This window comes from Gossypium arboreum, chromosome 11, assembly GCF_025698485.1.
Source record: "Gossypium arboreum isolate Shixiya-1 chromosome 11, ASM2569848v2, whole genome shotgun sequence".
Taxonomy (NCBI): domain Eukaryota; kingdom Viridiplantae; phylum Streptophyta; class Magnoliopsida; order Malvales; family Malvaceae; genus Gossypium; species Gossypium arboreum.
In genome coordinates this window covers 133207707-133227144 of record NC_069080.1, presented here as the reverse complement: position 1 = coordinate 133227144, position 19438 = coordinate 133207707, and the positions used below count along the sequence as shown (strand labels likewise).

At 30.9% G+C, this 19438-nt stretch overlaps 3 protein-coding genes across 3 annotated transcripts; 2 read left to right on the top strand and 1 right to left on the bottom strand.

Moving 5' to 3' along the window:
* The first annotated feature begins 2570 nt into the window (after positions 1-2570).
* Positions 2571-6689, top strand: LOC108460205 (5-methyltetrahydropteroyltriglutamate--homocysteine methyltransferase). The gene is made up of 12 exons (XM_017759615.2): positions 2571-2656; positions 3135-3486; positions 3588-3675; positions 3954-4081; positions 4164-4555; positions 4637-4800; positions 4886-4966; positions 5074-5240; positions 5327-5432; positions 5530-5780; positions 5900-6101; positions 6183-6689. The coding sequence occupies exons 2-12, from the start codon at positions 3137-3139 to the stop codon at positions 6549-6551; spliced, it is 2298 nt and encodes a 765-aa protein (XP_017615104.1). The 5' UTR covers positions 2571-2656; positions 3135-3136; the 3' UTR covers positions 6552-6689.
* LOC108460207 (tubulin alpha-5 chain-like) lies at positions 6331-10783 on the bottom strand. Its single transcript, XM_017759616.2, has 5 exons — positions 10412-10783; positions 9220-9434; positions 8919-9118; positions 7246-7754; positions 6331-7175 (listed from the first exon to the last, which is right to left on the bottom strand). The coding sequence occupies exons 1-5, from the start codon at positions 10522-10524 to the stop codon at positions 6860-6862; spliced, it is 1353 nt and encodes a 450-aa protein (XP_017615105.1). The 5' UTR covers positions 10525-10783; the 3' UTR covers positions 6331-6859.
* Positions 10784-13383: 2600 nt separating this feature from the next.
* LOC108457876 (5'-adenylylsulfate reductase-like 5) lies at positions 13384-16638 on the top strand. The gene is made up of 4 exons (XM_017757065.2): positions 13384-13875; positions 15076-15257; positions 15637-15761; positions 15896-16638. The coding sequence occupies exons 1-4, from the start codon at positions 13714-13716 to the stop codon at positions 16324-16326; spliced, it is 900 nt and encodes a 299-aa protein (XP_017612554.1). The 5' UTR covers positions 13384-13713; the 3' UTR covers positions 16327-16638.
* Positions 16639-19438: the final 2800 nt, after the last annotated feature.

Sequence of the window (19438 nt, the reverse complement as noted above, 5' to 3'; positions counted from 1 at the left end):
TGTTTTGAAAATAAATTTAATTTTATCCAAATTATTAATTATTTATATTTAAAAATACGTATCAAATATAAAATTGAAAATTATTGAAAAAATAAACACAATATATTTAAATAAATACACATGAACAATCCTTTTAAAACACAATAATTTCTTATTTGGACATAAAAGGCTAAATAATTATTGAAATAAAAAACAATTAAAAAATAAAGAATTTGGAAGCAATTACATGAGAAGTCAAAATGTATAGAAATTTAATGAGGTGTTATGTAAAAGCATTGGACCCACTTCACCAAATCACCCAACAAACCCCTCCTAGACTTCATCAAATGATTATTTACATATTATATATATAATAATATAAATAAAATTTATCAAAGGATTTAAAATAATTTTTATATATAATATTGAGGAATATTGGTAAACTTAAAATATTAATAATAAAATTTAAATAATTTTATTATAAATTTTGATCATATATATATTTATATTATATTTAAAATTATTCATAACGTCTTCTAACTTATAAATAAAATGATAATAAATTTTAGTACATTCAAATTTACATTTTTTATATTAATAATAATAACCGTGCGGTGCCGGTTGAGTGTATCATTGGATTAAGAGATTGTTGGCTGTATATTTTTTAATTTTAAATATTAATAATTAATTATAAATATGAAAACATCAATATTTAATATAGCTTTCGGCCACCAACCCCTGTATATTGCTTCTCTGATTCCAAGACATATATATATATAATATACTCACCAACCCACCCACCTTCGAACATGATATAATTTATGAACAATAAAAAAAAGGTAAAAACTCTTTTCAGTCCCTCTCAATTTTGATTTTAAGCAAATTGGTCCCTTTAAAAAAATCAGAGCAATTTGATCCTTTTAATTTCGAAAGTAACCAACGAATGACAATTAATTATGGTATTAATATTTTTCGTCAAATTGTACATAATTTTAATTATTATAGTAATAAATTTAGCACTCAAAGTTTATACATTCTATCAAGGTTGTCACTATTTAACAAATTTAGCTCAAAATATTCATGTAAATGTGTAAATATTGTGAGCTAAATTAGTTGTTATACTGATCAAAATTATATAAAATTGACGGAAGATATTAATATCATTATTAATTACTTTTAGTTACTCACTTTTAAAATTGACAGATCAAATTGTTCCAATTTTTTAGAGGATCAATTTGTTCAATTTCAAAATTGAGAAGGGATGAGAGGTCTTTTATCAAAAAAAATTGACAGAATTGAATTAAAAAATAATCACCTAAAAAGTAATTGAATTATGATATAAATATTTATAAAAAATTAAATATAAAACGTATACATAAATATATCACAATAATGCAATAAAATTAATAATTTATTACTTCAAAAATTATTAATTTATTAAAATACTTAGAGTCATTAAAATTCCACAATCATGACCATATTTCGTAAAAGTAAAATTTTAAATTAAAAATAAATAAATTTTGCAAATTTATGAGATTATTTTTTTGTTAATTTCTTTACTGACGTGGTTTCAAGGCCTTTATTGAGGTTAAATTTGCTATTAGTCCCTACATGATGTATAAATTATGAGTTTAGTCTATATATTCTAATTTAGTCCACTTTGCTATTTATCCTAACCCAAACAATGGTAATTAAATTTATTAGGTTAAATTCTACTATTAATTTCGTACTATACATAAGTTGTGGATTTAATCCTACTCTTCAATTTGATTATTTTAATCCCTATACAAATTTTGAAGTTTTAGTCATAACTTAAATAGTAGTTATTAAACTCGTAAATTAAAATAACATGATTTTTCTATTAATAACAAGTAAATATGACAATGCACATGTAATAATTTATTTAATAACAAGTTAATATGACAATGCACATGTGATAATTTATTTATCGTGCAAGTAAAATTTAACTTAACAAATTTAATAATTATTATTTATATCGAATCTATTTTTTTAAATTAAAAATAATCAAATTAGTCTTCATGTCCCATACTTGTTGGAAGCATGACTTTCCAACCATCTCATATGTGGTCCCCTCCTTAATAGTGTGTTTATAAAAGGTTAAAATATGTTATAGTTTTATATACACTTCACAAATTTATAATTTAATCTATATACTTTTATTTTTAGAATTTAGTTCCTTTATTTTTCAAATTTTAAAATTTAAGTTCAACTGTCAACACTATTAATTTTTGTTGTTAAATTGGTTGGTATGACATTTTAAAATAAAGAAAAAAAACTCATTTGATAGCAATATAACTAAAAAATGACATTGTAATGAATCTGAATTTAATAGATTAATTTTAACATGTTAATAGTTGGACTTAAATTCTGAAATCTGAAATATAAAGGGACTAAATTCCAAATTTACGAAGTTTACAAGGACTTATGACATATTTTAACCATAAAAAATGGTATATGGATTACATCTGCAACTTAGTAATAATGTAGGGACTAATAGAAGAATTTAACCATTATTTAAACGTCGGTAGGTAGTACTACTTTGGCTATAAATAAGTAATTCCTTTCTCTCACAAATCGTGCGGTATCTTTCCTTCTTCCACTGAATCTCCTCTTTTCCCTATATTTCCTCTCTCCGGTTCCATCTCCGTTCTCTACGGTACTGTCCGTTTCCTGCTTTCCTTACAGTCGCCACTGTTTTCACATTTACTATGTATCCATTAATGAACTGCCTCTCTTGTTGAGTTTTTTTTTTCTTTCAAAATCTTTATAAATATATATGTTTTTCATTGAGATCTATCGTTAAAGCGTCAGCATTTCAACTGTAAAACTTGTTTTCTTTTCTGGGTTTTCATTATCATTAATTAAAATTCCTTCCTTTAACTTGTTCACGTAAAGCATTAATCAGTGTTCATAATTGTAGTGTTTAATTATTGATTTCTTGATATAGATCTAATGTGAATTGAGCATTATCTTATCTTAAAACATCTAGATCTGCATATTGTTTGGTAATTTACATTAGTTAGTAGGCTAAAACTTCAATTCACATGAACTTTTGATCTGATTCAATGTTGCTTATCATTTATATTTGATTTTTATGTAATGAAGCTGAATTTTGTGTGTTTTTTTTTTTTCAGAAATGGCTTCCCACATTGTTGGCTATCCCCGTATGGGACCAAAGAGAGAGCTTAAGTTTGCTTTGGAATCATTTTGGGATAAGAAGAGCAGTGCTGAAGATTTGCAGAAGGTTGCAGCTGATCTCAGGTCAGCTATTTGGAAACAAATGGCTGATGCTGGGATCAAGTACATTCCTAGCAACACTTTCTCTTACTATGACCAGGTGCTTGATGCCACCTCGATGCTCGGTGCCGTTCCACCGAGATATGGTTGGAACGGTGGTGAGATCGGATTCGATACTTACTTCTCCATGGCTAGGGGAAATGCCTCTGTGCCTGCTATGGAAATGACCAAGTGGTTTGACACTAACTAGTAAGTTGCCATTCATGGTCATGGTTTATTATAGCTTTATCGAGAATATGCGATTTTATCTCGTACTAATACCGATGTTTCGTGCGATGTATTGTTTTCAGCCACTTCATTGTTCCTGAATTGGGACCCGATGTTAACTTCTCTTATGCATCTCACAAGGCAGTTGATGAATACAAGGAAGCTAAGTCGGTATGTTGTTTCAACATGATTTTTCCATGTACTATAACAATGTAGAGTTCTGGACCGTCTTGTATTCTATGTATGTTAAGGTCCTGTAAGTATAGAACATACGGTTAAATTGGTCGTGGTTCAGGAATTGGTTAGAACATACTTCATTCAATGCAATAGCTTAACATACGGTTAACTTGGTCATGGTTCAGGGATTGGTTTCGTACGTTTTATAATCGTATTTTATGTTTTTATGCTTGATACAAAACTTGGATGCTGAATTTCTGTACCTCATGCAGCTTGGAGTTGACACTGTCCCGGTCCTTGTTGGTCCTGTTTCATACTTGTTGCTGTCTAAACCAGCAAAGGGTGTTGAGAAGACCTTTTCTCTTCTCTCTCTCCTCCCCAAAATCCTCCCTATCTACAAGTAAGAGTTGGTTTGTTTGTCTGTCCGTGTTTTTAATATAACTTCTCAAATTTGCTGTTATAACATTGAAACGTCTCTACAGGGAAGTTATATCGGAGCTTAAGGCAGCTGGTGCTTCCTGGATTCAGTTCGATGAACCCACACTTGTTTTGGATCTTGACTCTCACCAATTGCAAGCATTTACTGCTGCTTATGCTGATTTGGAATCTGCTCTCTCCGGGTTGAATGTTTTGATCGAGACCTACTTCGCTGATCTTACCACTGAGGCATACAAGACCCTTGTTGGATTGAAGGGTGTTACCGCTTACGGTTTGGATTTGGTTCGTGGAACCCAGACCATTGATTTGGTCAAGGCTGGCTTCCCCGAAGGAAAATACCTCTTTGCTGGAGTTGTCGATGGAAGGAACATTTGGGCCAATGATCTTGCTTCTTCTCTTAGCACCTTGCAGCAGCTCGAAGCTATTGTGGGCAAAGGTATTCTACTTGCATTTTACGGTTTCTAATTACGTGGTGAATATTCAGTTTACTGATGTTTGCCGATTTTCTGATGTGCAGACAAGCTTGTGGTGTCTACCTCCTGCTCGCTTCTCCACACTGCCGTTGATCTAGTAAACGAGACTAAGCTTGATGATGAAATCAAATCCTGGCTCGCATTTGCTGCCCAGAAAGTTGTTGAAGTCAATGCACTTGCCAAGGCATTGGCTGGTCAGAAGGATGAGGTATCTCCTTATATATTTGTTTGCTTTTGCTTTCTTGAGATTTGGATGACACCGTTTCACTTGCTAGTTATTTATATATTTTTAGGCCTTCTTCGCTGCCAATGCTGCTGCTCAGGCTTCTAGGAAATCCTCCCCGAGAGTGACCAATGAGGCTGTTCAAAAGGCTGTAAGTGTTCAAATACACTAAAATTCTGATTATGTCTTTCAAGTGACTCCTGTAATTGTGGAAAATATTTCTTCACTTACCGTGTTTTTCCATTCTTTCGTTCCCAGGCTGCTGCTTTGAAGGGCTCTGACCACCGCCGTGCAACAAATGTTAGTGCTAGACTCGATGCCCAGCAGAAAAAGCTTAACTTACCTGTCCTTCCCACCACAACCATTGGATCCTTCCCTCAAACCTTGGAACTCAGGAGAGTTCGTCGTGAATTCAAGGCTAACAAGTGGGTGAATTTCGAAATTTTTCTACAGATGTTTCGTAGATGTCGATTTTTATCTTCTTTTAACTACTGCTCTCTTATCCCTTCAGGATCTCTGAGGAAGATTATGTTAAAGCCATTAAGGAGGAAATTAAGAAGGTTGTTGACCTTCAAGAAGAGCTCGACATTGATGTCCTGGTTCACGGCGAGCCTGAGGTGAGCATTTGTATTTGTTTCAGCCTTTTGTATTGTACCGGAGACATCTATGTTTAGTCCTTGGCAAGCATCCTAACAATAACTTATAATTTTGCAGAGAAATGATATGGTTGAGTATTTCGGAGAGCAGTTGTCTGGTTTTGCTTTCACTGTTAACGGGTGGGTCCAATCTTACGGATCTCGCTGTGTTAAGCCACCAATCATCTATGGTGATGTTAGCCGCCCCAAGCCAATGACTGTTTTCTGGTCATCAACTGCTCAAAGCATGACTCAACGCCCAATGAAGGGAATGCTTACTGGCCCTGTTACCATTCTTAACTGGTCCTTTGTCAGAAATGATCAGCCCAGGTATGACTGAGAAAAGTTAACAGGCAAAAATATGGTTGGAAATATTGCATTTCCACCTGCATTTCATTTACGTTTCGTTGTGAACATAGTTTGATATTTTACGATTGCAATATTTCCAGATTCGAGACTTGCTACCAGATTGCCTTGGCCATCAAGGATGAAGTGGAGGATCTTGAGAAGGCCGGTATCAACGTTATCCAAATTGACGAAGCTGCTTTGAGAGAAGGGTTGCCTCTTCGAAAGTCCGAGCACGCCTTTTACTTGAAATGGGCTGTCCACTCCTTTAGGATCACCAACTGTGGTGTCCAGGACACCACTCAGGTTTGTATATCACCTTACTCGTTTCACTTCTCATACTCTCTATTATCACACCATTAATCCTCATTGGTAAAATCGGGACAGATCCACACCCACATGTGCTACTCCAACTTCAATGACATTATCCACTCTATCATCGACATGGATGCCGATGTGATCACCATCGAGAACTCACGTTCCGACGAGAAACTCTTGTCTGTCTTCCGCGAAGGGGTGAAGTATGGAGCCGGAATTGGCCCTGGTGTCTATGATATCCACTCTCCAAGAATACCATCGACCGAAGAGATCGCCGATAGGATCGACAAGATGCTTGCGGTGCTCGAGACCAACATCTTGTGGGTTAACCCTGACTGTGGACTCAAGACTCGCAAGTATGCAGAGGTGAAACCGGCACTCAACAACATGGTTGCTGCCGCTAAGTTGCTCCGAACCCAACTTGCCAGTGCCAAGTGAAAGAGGGCTTTATGAAAGATTGGAAATGTCCATGAATGATTAAGAAAAATCTCTCAATTGTTTCAATTTACTGGGTTTTCTTGATGAAATATTTGTTAGCAAATAATATGGCCTTCAAGGCCAATTGATTTTATCAAAGTACTCGTATCCAAATACATGAAAAAACGTACAAAAATTCAATTGTACTCATTAAATACATATCTGTATCTGATATTTTAGACATCATGATTTTATTGGAAAAATGCTAATGATTCAATTAGATAAGGAATATAACCATTAGCTGTTGTATTCATGAAATGGTAGATGATCTAGTAATCTTCCAGTGGTTCTTCATCATCTTCGGGACCTTCTGCTCCGACTTCTTCATAATCTTTCTCGAGAGCGGCGAGATCTTCACGAGCTTCGGAGAATTCACCTTCCTCCATTCCTTCACCTATGTACCAATGAACGAAAGCTCTCTTTGCATACATGAGATCAAACTTATGATCAATTCGGGCGAAAACCTCTGCCACCGCTGTGTTATTGCTGATCATACACACCGCACGTCTTACCTCAGCGAGATCACCCCCGGGTACCACCGTTGGTGGCTGATAGTTGATGCCACACTTGAAACCAGTAGGGCACCTAAAACAAAACGGCAAAATCAATACGAATTCATTTGATGGAAATGTAAATTTTTGAAACGCCAACTAACCAGTCTACAAACTGAACCGCCCGCCTAGTTTTAATGTTACGAACAGCAGCATTTACGTCCTTTGGTACGACATCTCCGCGGTACATCAAACAGCACGCCATGTATTTTCCGTGCCTCGGATCACATTTAGCCATCATGCTTCCCGGTTCAAAAACACCACTGGTAATCTGGGCAACCGATAGGTTTTCGTGGTAAGCCTTTGCAACCGAGATCACCGGGGCATATGAGGAGAGCATGAAATGGATACGAGGATATGGCACGAGGTTCGTCTGAAACTCAGTAATGTCAACGTTTATGGCACCATCAAACCTCAACGAAGACGTCAAAGACGAAATGATTTGTGATATTAAGCGGTTCAAGTTCTTGTAAGTCGGCCTTTCAATGTCTAACGATCGCCTACAGATATCGTATATAGCTTCGTTGTCGAGAAGCACCACAACATCTGTGTGTTCAAGGAGAGAATGAGTTGAGAGAACACTATTGTAAGGTTCAACAACTGCTGTAGAAACCTGCACAAATTAGAGTAATTTGTTCTTATAAGTGACAACATAATATATAGTTCAAGTTAAACATTTTCAGCTTAATCGTCCAAATCCGAATGTTTGCGAGATTTGAAAAAAAAATATTAAATTCAAAAAATGAATTTTAAAAAATGTTTTAAAAAATATACCCATACTTTAACTTCATAAAATGTAAATTAGATATAATACTATCATATAAATATTTAAAAATATGTTAAGTTGTATATATTTAAAATTTTAATAAATATATATTACTAAATATTAAACAAAAAATAGCAATTTTATAAACAAAATAGTAAAAATTAATATGAGCAAATTTAAATATGTTTGGGTTAATTATTTATGAATGTGGATAGGTTAAAAAAATTCAAGTTTATATGAGATTAGACTAAATCTATCCATGTGTTAAATAGCTCGCTTGACTCAATCAGACCAACTTAACTTGGCTTAAACTTGAACAAAAATTTATGTTCTCAAGCTAATCCATCTCAACTCTAGTTTAAATTTAATATTTAAAAATATTTATATTTAAATTTAATTAAAACATATAAATATTAAAATAATACAATATATTTCATTATTTTTTAAACAAGAATTTGGCCCTTTTGGTTTTGGGAAGATCGAGTTGAGCTAAACTTAGGCTTGAAATTTTTCTAAATCAATCTTGACTCGTCTTAACCCATGGAAAATTCCAAATTAAATAAGGTATAGGTAAATATGAATAGTATCAATAATATTGATAAACTTAATCATAATCCAATTTACTCAACTTGACCCATGGAAATATTTTATGCAAATTCCAATATAGAGAAAAACATCTACTAGGGATGGCAATGGGTAGTACGGATTTGTATATTTTCAGACACCCACTTCGATTTTGTGGTCAAATATGACAGATTCAAATAGTATTCACAATGGATTTAGAGCAAATATGGGTATTAACTCTCGTATATCCATTATTTGAATATATTTTACTTTTGTAAATAGCAGATTAAGGATATCTGAATCAATTATTCACTTTTCTTTTTTACTTTAATAAACGGGTTCGGATATCCAATAAAGAATGCAATTTAAACCGGATTCTAAATCCAATTCAAAAAGTAATAATTGGATTTAATTCGGATAATTAACAAATTTGTATTCGGATATTACCTGTGGAGAAGGATAGATAGTGAAGCCAAGTTTAGGCTTTTTCCCATATTCAACCGACAAGCGCTCCAAAAGCAGCGAGCCTAAACCGGAACCAGTTCCACCGCCCACGGCATTAAACATCAAAAACCCTTGCAATCCAGTGCAGTTATCAGCCAATTTTCTAACTCGGTCAAGGCAAACTTCCACAATGTCCCTACCAGCTGAACCATACAGTAAAACATTAAATCAACACCCATTTCAACTCATTAATCCAAAAGCTAACAAAATTTGCACAAAATAAATTCATGTTTTAAAATGTTACCTGTATAGTGTCCTCTAGCAAAGTTATTAGCAGCATCTTCCTTGCCGGAAATAAGTTGTTGCGGATGGAACAGTTGCCGGTAAGTCCCAGCCCGAACTTCGTCGATGACGGTCGGCTCTAGGTCGATGAATAAAGCTCTCGGCACGTATTTTCCGGATCCAGTCTCGCTAAAGAAGGTGCTGAAGGCATCATGGTTACCACCTGCATTGCCCTCACTGCATGCAAAACACACAAATGTGTTTTATTCTATGTTTGTAAATCTATGTATATATGTTGATATAATGAGGAGATTGCAGCAGTTTAAGATGGTTCACTCAGTGGGCAGGGAATAAGAAGATTGAGATGATCAGAGTGTGGATATCAGAAAAGGATTTGGGAGGAGGAAGTTGAGAGTGCTAGATGAGGGAGTGTGTCTTGGTCAGTTTTTCCAAAGTGGTTGTTTATAGTTCTCAACTCATATTGGTTTGTCTTCGTAGATATGGGCTTGTCGGAACAAAAATGTGTGACGTGTGAATAACATATATCTTATCCGTGTCAGATATGTGGTTCCATCGGTTCGGGTATAAATATAAAAAATTCAATATCATCCACTTCAATTCAACCCAAATATTCCATTTCTATCAAATTGAAAAAAAAATTGCCCCTTCTATTAGTACCAAATTTTCAAGGCCTAATTATGCCTTCAATCCCTAAACACTTTGAATATTTTGAAATTTAATCCCTCTTCTTTAATTCAAAAATTTAATCTCTCTACTTGTATAATTTAAACATTAAAGGTTAATTAATAACATTATTAATTGACTTCTATTCAATCAAATACTTGAATATTATAATACAATATATTCAAATTTAAGTGTTATCAATTCAATTTAAATGTTTAAATCATACAAATAAAGAGACTAAATTTTAAAAATAAAAATAAAAATAATAAATTTTAAAAATCTGAAAATTACAAGTCCCTTGTACATAATTAAACCAAATCCTAAAGAATCACAAAAAATAAAAAATAAAACCACCACCATGAAAAGAAAACCCAAAATCCCAAAAACCTTTTAACAGAAAAAGATCTGAATTCAACACTTAAAACACATAAGAAAATCATGATCATAGTTATTGATCATTGCATGATACATGCAAAACATATATAAAAAAGATGATCATAAATCATGATGATGATGATACATGCACTCACCTAGGCATCATCCCATCAGGCTGAATGCCATGTTCAAGGCAGTAAAGCTCCCAACATGAATTCCCAACCTGAATTCCAGCTTGTCCTATATGAACACTAATCACCTCCCTCATTTTTTTTCCCTTCCTTTAATTTCTAAACCCAAAATTCAAACAAACCCTTTTCCTCTCTTCCTCAATACCCTTTTTTCCCTTTACAATTTATGAAGGAAAAAAAAGTTGAAACATAAAAGAAAGAAAAGAGAAGAAGAAAATGAAGAAATGAATGAGCATCAAAGAAAAAAAAATTAAACAACCGCAAAATAATGAAGAGATAGTTAAGGTCCAGCCAACTGTATGGCAAGATCATTTTTTTCTCATATTTCTTTTTATATATTTATTTTTCGTGGTTAATAGTAAAATATAGGAGTTATGTTCAGTGACAGATATTGGCATTAAATTTTGAAGAGTTTGATAAAAAAATTTCAAAATTTTAGGATTATAATTAATGTTTTCAGAACTTTTAAGGGCTTAGTGAAAACTTCTAAAAATTTTGGCTTCAGTGAAAAAAAGTTTCAAAAATTTTAAGGGCTTGATAAAATTTTCCAAAAAGTTTAAGACCTAATTAAAATTTCTAAAAACTTTGAAGGGCCTAATGATGAATTTCTAAATAACTCTTGTATAAGTATATGCCTCTGGTTATATTAGTGTAAAATTAAATTAGTTTTGTGAGTATTTTGAAGTCTGAAAAGTAAATGGTGTAGAAGTATCATGGAGGTTTTTATACTAAGAGTTAGATTGCATTTTGTCACTTTTATTCAAAAAAAGAGAGCAAAATAATCCATATATGTTAGATGAAAGAGTAAGTTGGTCCTACTGTTAAAAATTTCATCCATTTTTACTATTTAAAACTGATCCTTATATGTTAACATGAGGTACACGTGTAGTTGTCTAGTTATTTCGTCACTCACACTAGTTTTTAACTGTAAAAATGGATGAAATTTTTAATAGAAATAATCAATTTGTTTTTTAATCTAACGTACATTAACTGATTTGTCTATTTTTACATGTAGTTGTCTAGTTATTTCGTCACCCACGCTAGTTTTTAACTGTAAAAATAGATGAAATTTTTAATAGAAATGATTAATTTGCTTTTTAATCTAATGTACATTAACTAATTTATCTATTTTTTAGTAAAAGTGACAAAATGCAATCTAACTCTTAGTATAAAGGCTTCTATGATACTTTTACCCTATATACTTTTTAGACTTGAATTTAAATCAATTGTTAATATTATTAAATTATTTTGTTAAATTTGTTAGTGTGACATTTTAAAATAAAAAAATACTCACTTGATGAAAGAAAAAAAATAAAAAAGTTAAAGTTAAAAAAAACGGATAAAAGAATATTTGTCACCAAAAGAGTGCCGCCTAATGTATTGGCGGCACCCATTTAAATTTTTTTCTCTCATTGTGTATACATATAAAAATACAAATATTTAAATAAATACACATTAACAACACTAATAAAACTTTTTTAAAAAAAAAATATTTACTCGAAATTTATTAACCCAATTTAAAAACTTCTTTTTTAAAAAACCATAATAATGAACTAATGATTAACCGAAAAGTTAGGTGATGCTGATAAATACCTAACCAACATCTCAACCCATTTAATTAGGTTAATAGGGAAAAACGTCATAATTGTTGGAATATTCAAACTTTAAAACTTAGTTGAAACGTAATAATCTAAAATCTTAAAGGCACAATTGTTTAGAACGTTTGATTTAATTGACCAATAAATAAAAAAATTAAAATTAAAATACTACGTATTAATTTATTTAAATAGAACAAAACTCTTATTAAAATATTTTTATAAAAAGTAAATTACAATTAAGGTCTAAACTATTAATAAAATTACGCTTTATTCACCCAACTTCGAAAGGTTATATAATATATTTATTGACTAATTCAAAAGTTTTCATTTAAGTTATTACGTTATTAAATTTGTTATTGTATGACTTTTTTTATTCATACCGCTTGTATTAATTGAAAACTCTATTTTTCTTTCTCTTTTATAGTTCATGAAATAGTTTTAAACGTCATGAATCTGCAAACAAAAATCTAACGAGCTAATTTCTTCTCTAATCTCCGATATTGACTGTAAGATCAACTTAGATATAATGTATGTTTTTCTACTCGCCAATATGTATTAATTCACCGTATTGATCGTCAAATCATCGCTTAGAGTTCGTTAGTTGAACTTAAAAACTTAACATCCTAGTAAAAGTGTCCATGGGTCGGGTCAGGTCCAACTAAAATCTTAGGCTCCGGCTCGGCTCAGTCCGAATAAAAATGCTAAAATCCGGACTTGGCCCAACTTTTATATTATTATTTTAAAAATACAATACATCAACAATACTAAAAATATTAAAATAAATTAAAAATATGTATACTTAAATAATACTAAAAAAGTACAACTTAATAAGCAAATGCCTCTAAAATAGTAATAAAATTAACAATAAAACAAGAGTTATATAATATTCAAATAATAACAACAAAATAAGAATAACATAGTAATAAAACAATAAGAAAATAGCAGCAAAACAGTAAAAAACAACAACAAAAGTAACAAATTTTTTCTCAAATTCGGGTCAGGGTCAAGCAAAAAAATTCTTATCTGAGGCCCGGCCGGTTCTCTAAACGGGTCTTAATTTTTGCATAAGTCAATTTTTTGGGTTTATATTTTTATCCAAACCTGCTCACTTTTCAAACGAGCCTTCAGGCTGGTAAACTCGACCCATGAATAAGTCTACACTCTAGTGACTTAAATAAAAATTTACAAATAATTTAAAACTTAAATAAAAATTTTTAAATAATTATTTTATAATTTTTTTAACTTGAGTAATCAAAACAACTTGCTAATAATATGATTAAAATACTTTCATGTGATAAAAAATAAAAATAATAAAAATATATAATAAATATTGGGAAACAGCGAAAACAACACGGTGTTATTTAGAAGTTTACCCACGCTCAAGCATTTAGACCCACACGGCGAAGGCACGGCTCCCAACCCCCGCCATCATCAATGTTCATCTCATAAATATATTTTAAATTTCCATTTTTAAGTAATTAAAGCTTTTAAAATCACCAGGCTTTTGTAATTTGTACACCATCTCCTCCTTTTCTCCTAAGTCTAATATATCATTTAAAAGAAAAAAGAAAAGAAATTGTTTCCTCTTCTCTGGATTTCAGTTCGCCCATTTTCTTCTGGTTCTTGTTGTTTTGAATTTTTCCTTTGTTTTATAAATCGAATCCGAAGATGGGTTCTTGTTCTTTTCTTCTTTTGTTGTTCTATATAACTGCTACTTGTTCAATACGCTGCGTTTTGGGTTCTCCAATTTGCTCCCATGAAGCTGATGTGTTCATTGAAAACCTTCGATTTCAATGCTCTACTTCGTTATCTCCAATCCCCCCTCTCGAGGTACGTTCTTTTTCCCCAAATTTTGGTGGGATTTTTTTAGATTGGTTTTTATGAAAATAATGGATTCTGAGTTTTTCTTTTCATTTCTTTTTTAGATTCTTCGCATATATGAGCTTGTCTTTTCATGTTTAAAGAAAGATGAAGAAATTTTGGGATGAAGAAATTTTGGGGTTTTTTTTTTGTTTTTTCCTGAAATTAGAGTATGATCATGATTTTTTTTTTAATTTTTTAATTGTATCAGAGCAATGATTTATGGGTTATTTTCTGTTAAATGATAGAGAAAGAACTAGAAATGGAATTATAAAATTTATTAGCCATGATTAAGGGCTTTGATTATTTATTTTCTTGTAGAAGATTTTGAATTTATATAATATTTATGTATTTGACAAGCATGAGCACCTATAATTTAAGGCTATTATGGCTATGTCAAAGTAATAGATTTTCAGCTTAAGCGTTATATGCTATGATTTAAGCCTTATTCAATTCGGCTCGACCACGCCACATTGCTAAAGATCGCATCCGTTTCTTAAAGCTCTGAACTTGTTTGCTTAAATGGCATATCAGTAGCTCTTTGGCACCGTCATTAGGTTCATTTGGTTGTGGTTAGAAAAGAATCTATATGGCCTGGTTACTAGGAATGTGAACTTTCTTCATAAATGACAGAAAATGTTGTAACTTAGTATGCATTTTGATTTTCTATAAGAAACTGTAATCTTTGTACCTTAGGTTAAGGTACCATTTCAATGGGTTTAAGAATCAGAAGAGTCGATAAGTTAGTCTTCTTTCTTCATCAAATTCTGTTTTAGAACATATATGCTATGATGTCTATGGCTCGAAAGTTAAATTGGCATATCTATCATTTCTGCTTTCAGACATAATAGTAGGAAATAAAGCAAATAATGTTTCTTTCATGAGCACTGTTTGCGATATCTTCATGAAAATTAGTGCCCGTTCAAGCATGTATCTTCCAAGTTTCTTAAGTTAAACCTTTGCAACCAGTGTTTAATTGTATGTCTAATGTATGCATCCATCGCATTATCTTTCTTAATTCGAAATGCTTTGTTGTATGCTCGTGTGTGTTATGACCTTGTAGTTAGCTACATCCTCTGTGCAACTGGAAGTAGTTTGCTTTACTTTCTGTATTTGAAGACAAAACATTCTGATAATATTTACATATATGTATATTCATTTTGTTCGCAGGTGGATGGAAACTTCCTGGACAGAGCATTGACTTCCAAACAGAGAAATGGTCACGTTTCCGTGCTCCTTTATGGTTCTTGGTGCCCATTTTCACGAAGATTGCGTCCGAAATTTGACTTTATCGGTTCCATGTTTCCTCAGTTGGAGCATCTGGCAGTTGAGGAGTCTTCAGCTTCACCAAGGTGTGTAGCTACTTATCTTGCTTCCAAATGTACTACAAAGCCTGTGACGTAGTTTCATATCAATTATATATTTTTTCTGTTGTTCCATCCAATTGGTGTGGATATGATCCTCCAAGAACTCTCCAAATACGTAAGAAAACTTAGAAAATTTGTTCATACCCGTATCTAACAGTCTGATACTTCCTTAATAATGAGTCCTTAACTGATGCCAGAACCAGTTCTTCTTTTATGAAGAATCTCCGTGCAGGTGACATTGCTTCATTTTTATTAGTGCATGATGGGGAATTATCGATCAAATAAACTATTCTGTTGCTGCTCCTCCTAATCTAATTACAAACTTCATAGCTAATACCTTTGACATATGTTGTTTGTATCACAGTATATTTTCAAGATACGGAATTTATAGTTTGCCATCAATTCTAATTGTCAACCAGACATCAAGGGTACAATATCGTGGTCCAAAAGATCTCCCTTCAATAGAACAATTTTATGAGAAAATAACAGGTAATTGCTCTCCTATGCCAACGATATCGAGTAATATAAGTCTGCTTTGGATTGTGCTAGCTACTTGTATCAAAGCCTAGCTAGCAAGTCAAATGTAATTACATGTTTCTTAACAGGAGTGTTCGTTTTTTCAGGATTTGAACCATTTCAATACGTTGCTGAGCACAAACTGGTTACATCCGGAGACCACAATAACCATATGAAGCAGTCATGGAACGAGCCATTCTCAATGGAGATAGTGAAAAGGGAGCCCTACTTAGTGTTTTCCATTTTGTTTCTTTGTATGAAACTACTTCTATCAATATTCCCTATAGTACTATCACGTCTTGAAACATTCTGGGTTTCATATGCTCCGCACTTGAACTTAGAAATATTCGGCGAGACGAATCAGTTGTTTGCACGAGCCCTTCACATGGTTGATGTGAGGAGAGTTTGGACCAAACTAAGACTATGCAAAACCCGGAATTTTCATCAGGGTGCAGAAAGCGCCCGTGTTTGGGCTTCTTCACTGGCTTCGGTCTCTTTAGGCAAATCTTCTTCAGGTAGATCCTCATCCTCACCTTAGGTTGTTGGAATTTTATCTAACTGAACTTAAATGTAGAGAAGGGATTCAGTGATCGGATAGTGTGTTACGAACCGCTGCGATCCCTTGGGATGATTAGTCAGACACGCACACGCACACGCACGCGCACGCATACACGAAACCTAATGCTTGTTTGAGTTGTGGGTTTAATTTTTGGGAGGAAACCAACTAGTTAGCATGTAGGTAATATCTGAGAATCAGCTTTTTGTTTGGAAATTGTGTGTATATATTTGTTTTTTGGAGGAACATCTTTTACTTTACACATTTGTGGAATGTAAGCTTTTACTCGAAAAATGCATTTGTTCAATAACATTCAATTTAACTCTATGGATCCTTTATATTGGAATCATTTTTCTCTTTCTAGAATAATATATATATTTAAATATCATTCTTTGGATGTAAGAAATTGAACTAGTTTATACAATTTGAAGTAATATGCAAATATATGAAAAGTTGAGTGTGAATAGTCTAAAATTTAGATAAAATTTTGCAGTCCTCTGTACAAAACCTTTTTGGTGAATTTGAGTCCCTTCAAATAATTTGACTTAACATTTAAAAACATATGGGGTATGGCTTAAGTATCTTATTTTTATTGTCAAAAACAACTCGATTAGTATAAGTATTGTTATTAATGTGGGAAAATGTAGGTTTGAGTTTTTAGAGTGTATTTTCTTTTTATTTATGAGTTGAGGCAGGGTCATAGATAGTTCTAGACATAGTGAGAAATAAAGTAAATTATATTAGTAGTCATCTAGCTATTAATATTTTTCTTTTTGTTATTCAATTATGAAAAATTATAAAATAGAACTTTAATTATTAATAAAAATATTTTCAATTATTCAACTATGAAAAGTTACAAAAGGGTTATTTAATTGTTTAATCTTGTCTTTTTTATTAGTTTGCTAATTGTAATAGTTTTTACCATTGGTATAATAATAATTTTAATTCTCGCCATTTGTATATTGTGTTAGAATTGAATCAGGTTGGTTGAAATGGTCAAAATTAATAAAATTTAAAAATCACGACAAAAAGTTGACAATTAAACTGATATTATAATTTTTTAATATTTAATTGTTTATTTAATTATGTTTAAATAAAAATTAGTGGTTTGATTTAAAAGGGATACAATTTTTTGCTTCTTAACTTGACAATTAGGTCCACTTTAGTATTTGTATTTTTATCTACTTTGGTTCTTGAATTTGACAATTAAATTTATTTTGGTCCTTAAACTTTAAAAATATAAAAGTTTAGTAGTGTCACATTTTGAGATTGTGTTATAATATCACTTGAAAATTTAATATATATATAGGTGATGACGTGGTACAATATTAGAGTGTTACATTCTATATTTTAAATCGATCGATCATTAATTCTTAATTTAATTGGTTTGATTGATTTAATTGCTAGATCAACAATAATTAAAAAAATATAAAATCAATTTTAATTGTTTTATATCAATTAATGAATTAATCAATTTTTAGACTTAATTAATTATGAATAAAAAGATTATGTTAAATCATTCAAAATCTAAATTTTATGAATAAACCGATTGAGTAAGTGGGTCCCTTGCACCGCCCTCGACTTCTAGTTTAGGATGACAAACACTCATATTATTTTATTATTTTCAGTAATTAAGGAGAAAATAATTAATTATATTAGATTTGCCACTAAATTAAGATTAAGAAACAAAATTTATAAATAATTTTAAAAACGATTGGTGGTTAAAAATTCTTTAAAATATATGATTTCTGTTTTAAAATTTAATTTGAAAAGTAAAAAGATATAAATGTCGTTATATTTTATATATTTTTTAATTAAAATTTAAAGTTTTCAAAATTGAATTAATGATTAAATTAATAATATTATTAATTTATTGATTCAATCAATTTAACTAATTCAATTAAATAAACATTAAAAATTCATAAAAAATCGATTAACAAATTTAATACTTTCATATCAATTTACAAATCAAATGACAATCAATACCTCTGTAAATTTTCAATCCAATCACTCCATCCGATTCTAAAATCACTATGAATTGTTTTTTATGAAACCATGTTCAAACTAATTTGGACACGATGGATATTTAATATCTATAAATGTTTTGCCCATCCCTTGTAGACGTCATTTTATATTATACTCACATTAATTTTTATATTTTAAATTTTAAATATAATTTAATATCTAAAATTTTATAAAATTATTAGTTAGGATTTAAATATTTTATTTTAATTAAAATGTTGTCATGAATTTTTAAAATTGTTAACACCATTAAAATTTTATGTTAAATTTAAATGCATTACAATATTATTTTTTGTCACATGACCATCAAACGTGTAAGTTTTAAAAATTTTAATATATCATGCTAGCGAATTTAATAGAAAAATATTAACGGTATTAAAATTGGACTTAAATTTTAAATTTGAAAATAGAAGGATTAAATTCTTAGAAATAAAAGTATAAAAATTAAATTTCAAATGTGCAAAGGGTATAAGGATCTATAGCATATTAATTAGGTAAACAACACCATTAGTCGCTAAACTATGGGTAACTTTTCATTTTGGTCAATTAACTAAAAAAATTACAATTTTATTACTAAACTATTCAAAAGTTTTCATTTAAGTCGTTGAAGACAATCGGTATGGTAGATCAATACTCATCGATGAGTAAAAGAATGCAACTTAGATTCAAGTCAATCTAATAATTAGTGTTGAAAATTAGAGAAAAAAGTTTATTTCAATTTTTTTTTTGCAAATTTGTTATGTCCAATGTTATTTCATTAAATAAAAAAAAAACTAAACAGTAGAAGAAAAGCGGAAAAAGAATTTTTAATTGAACAAAGAAAGTCATATAGCATTAATTTTGAATAACCTGATAACTTAAATAAAAACTTTAGAATAATTCAATAACAAAATTCTAATTTTTTATTAGCAACTAAAAGTGTAATTAACCAATTTAATTCTATAATTTAGAGTAGGATTAGAATTGCCTATTTCTATTTTTAAAAAGTTATTTAGATTTTGAAATATAAAATTAGATTTCAATTTTTTATTTTATCTCTAAAATTTTAAATTTAAAAATATGAAATTAATTT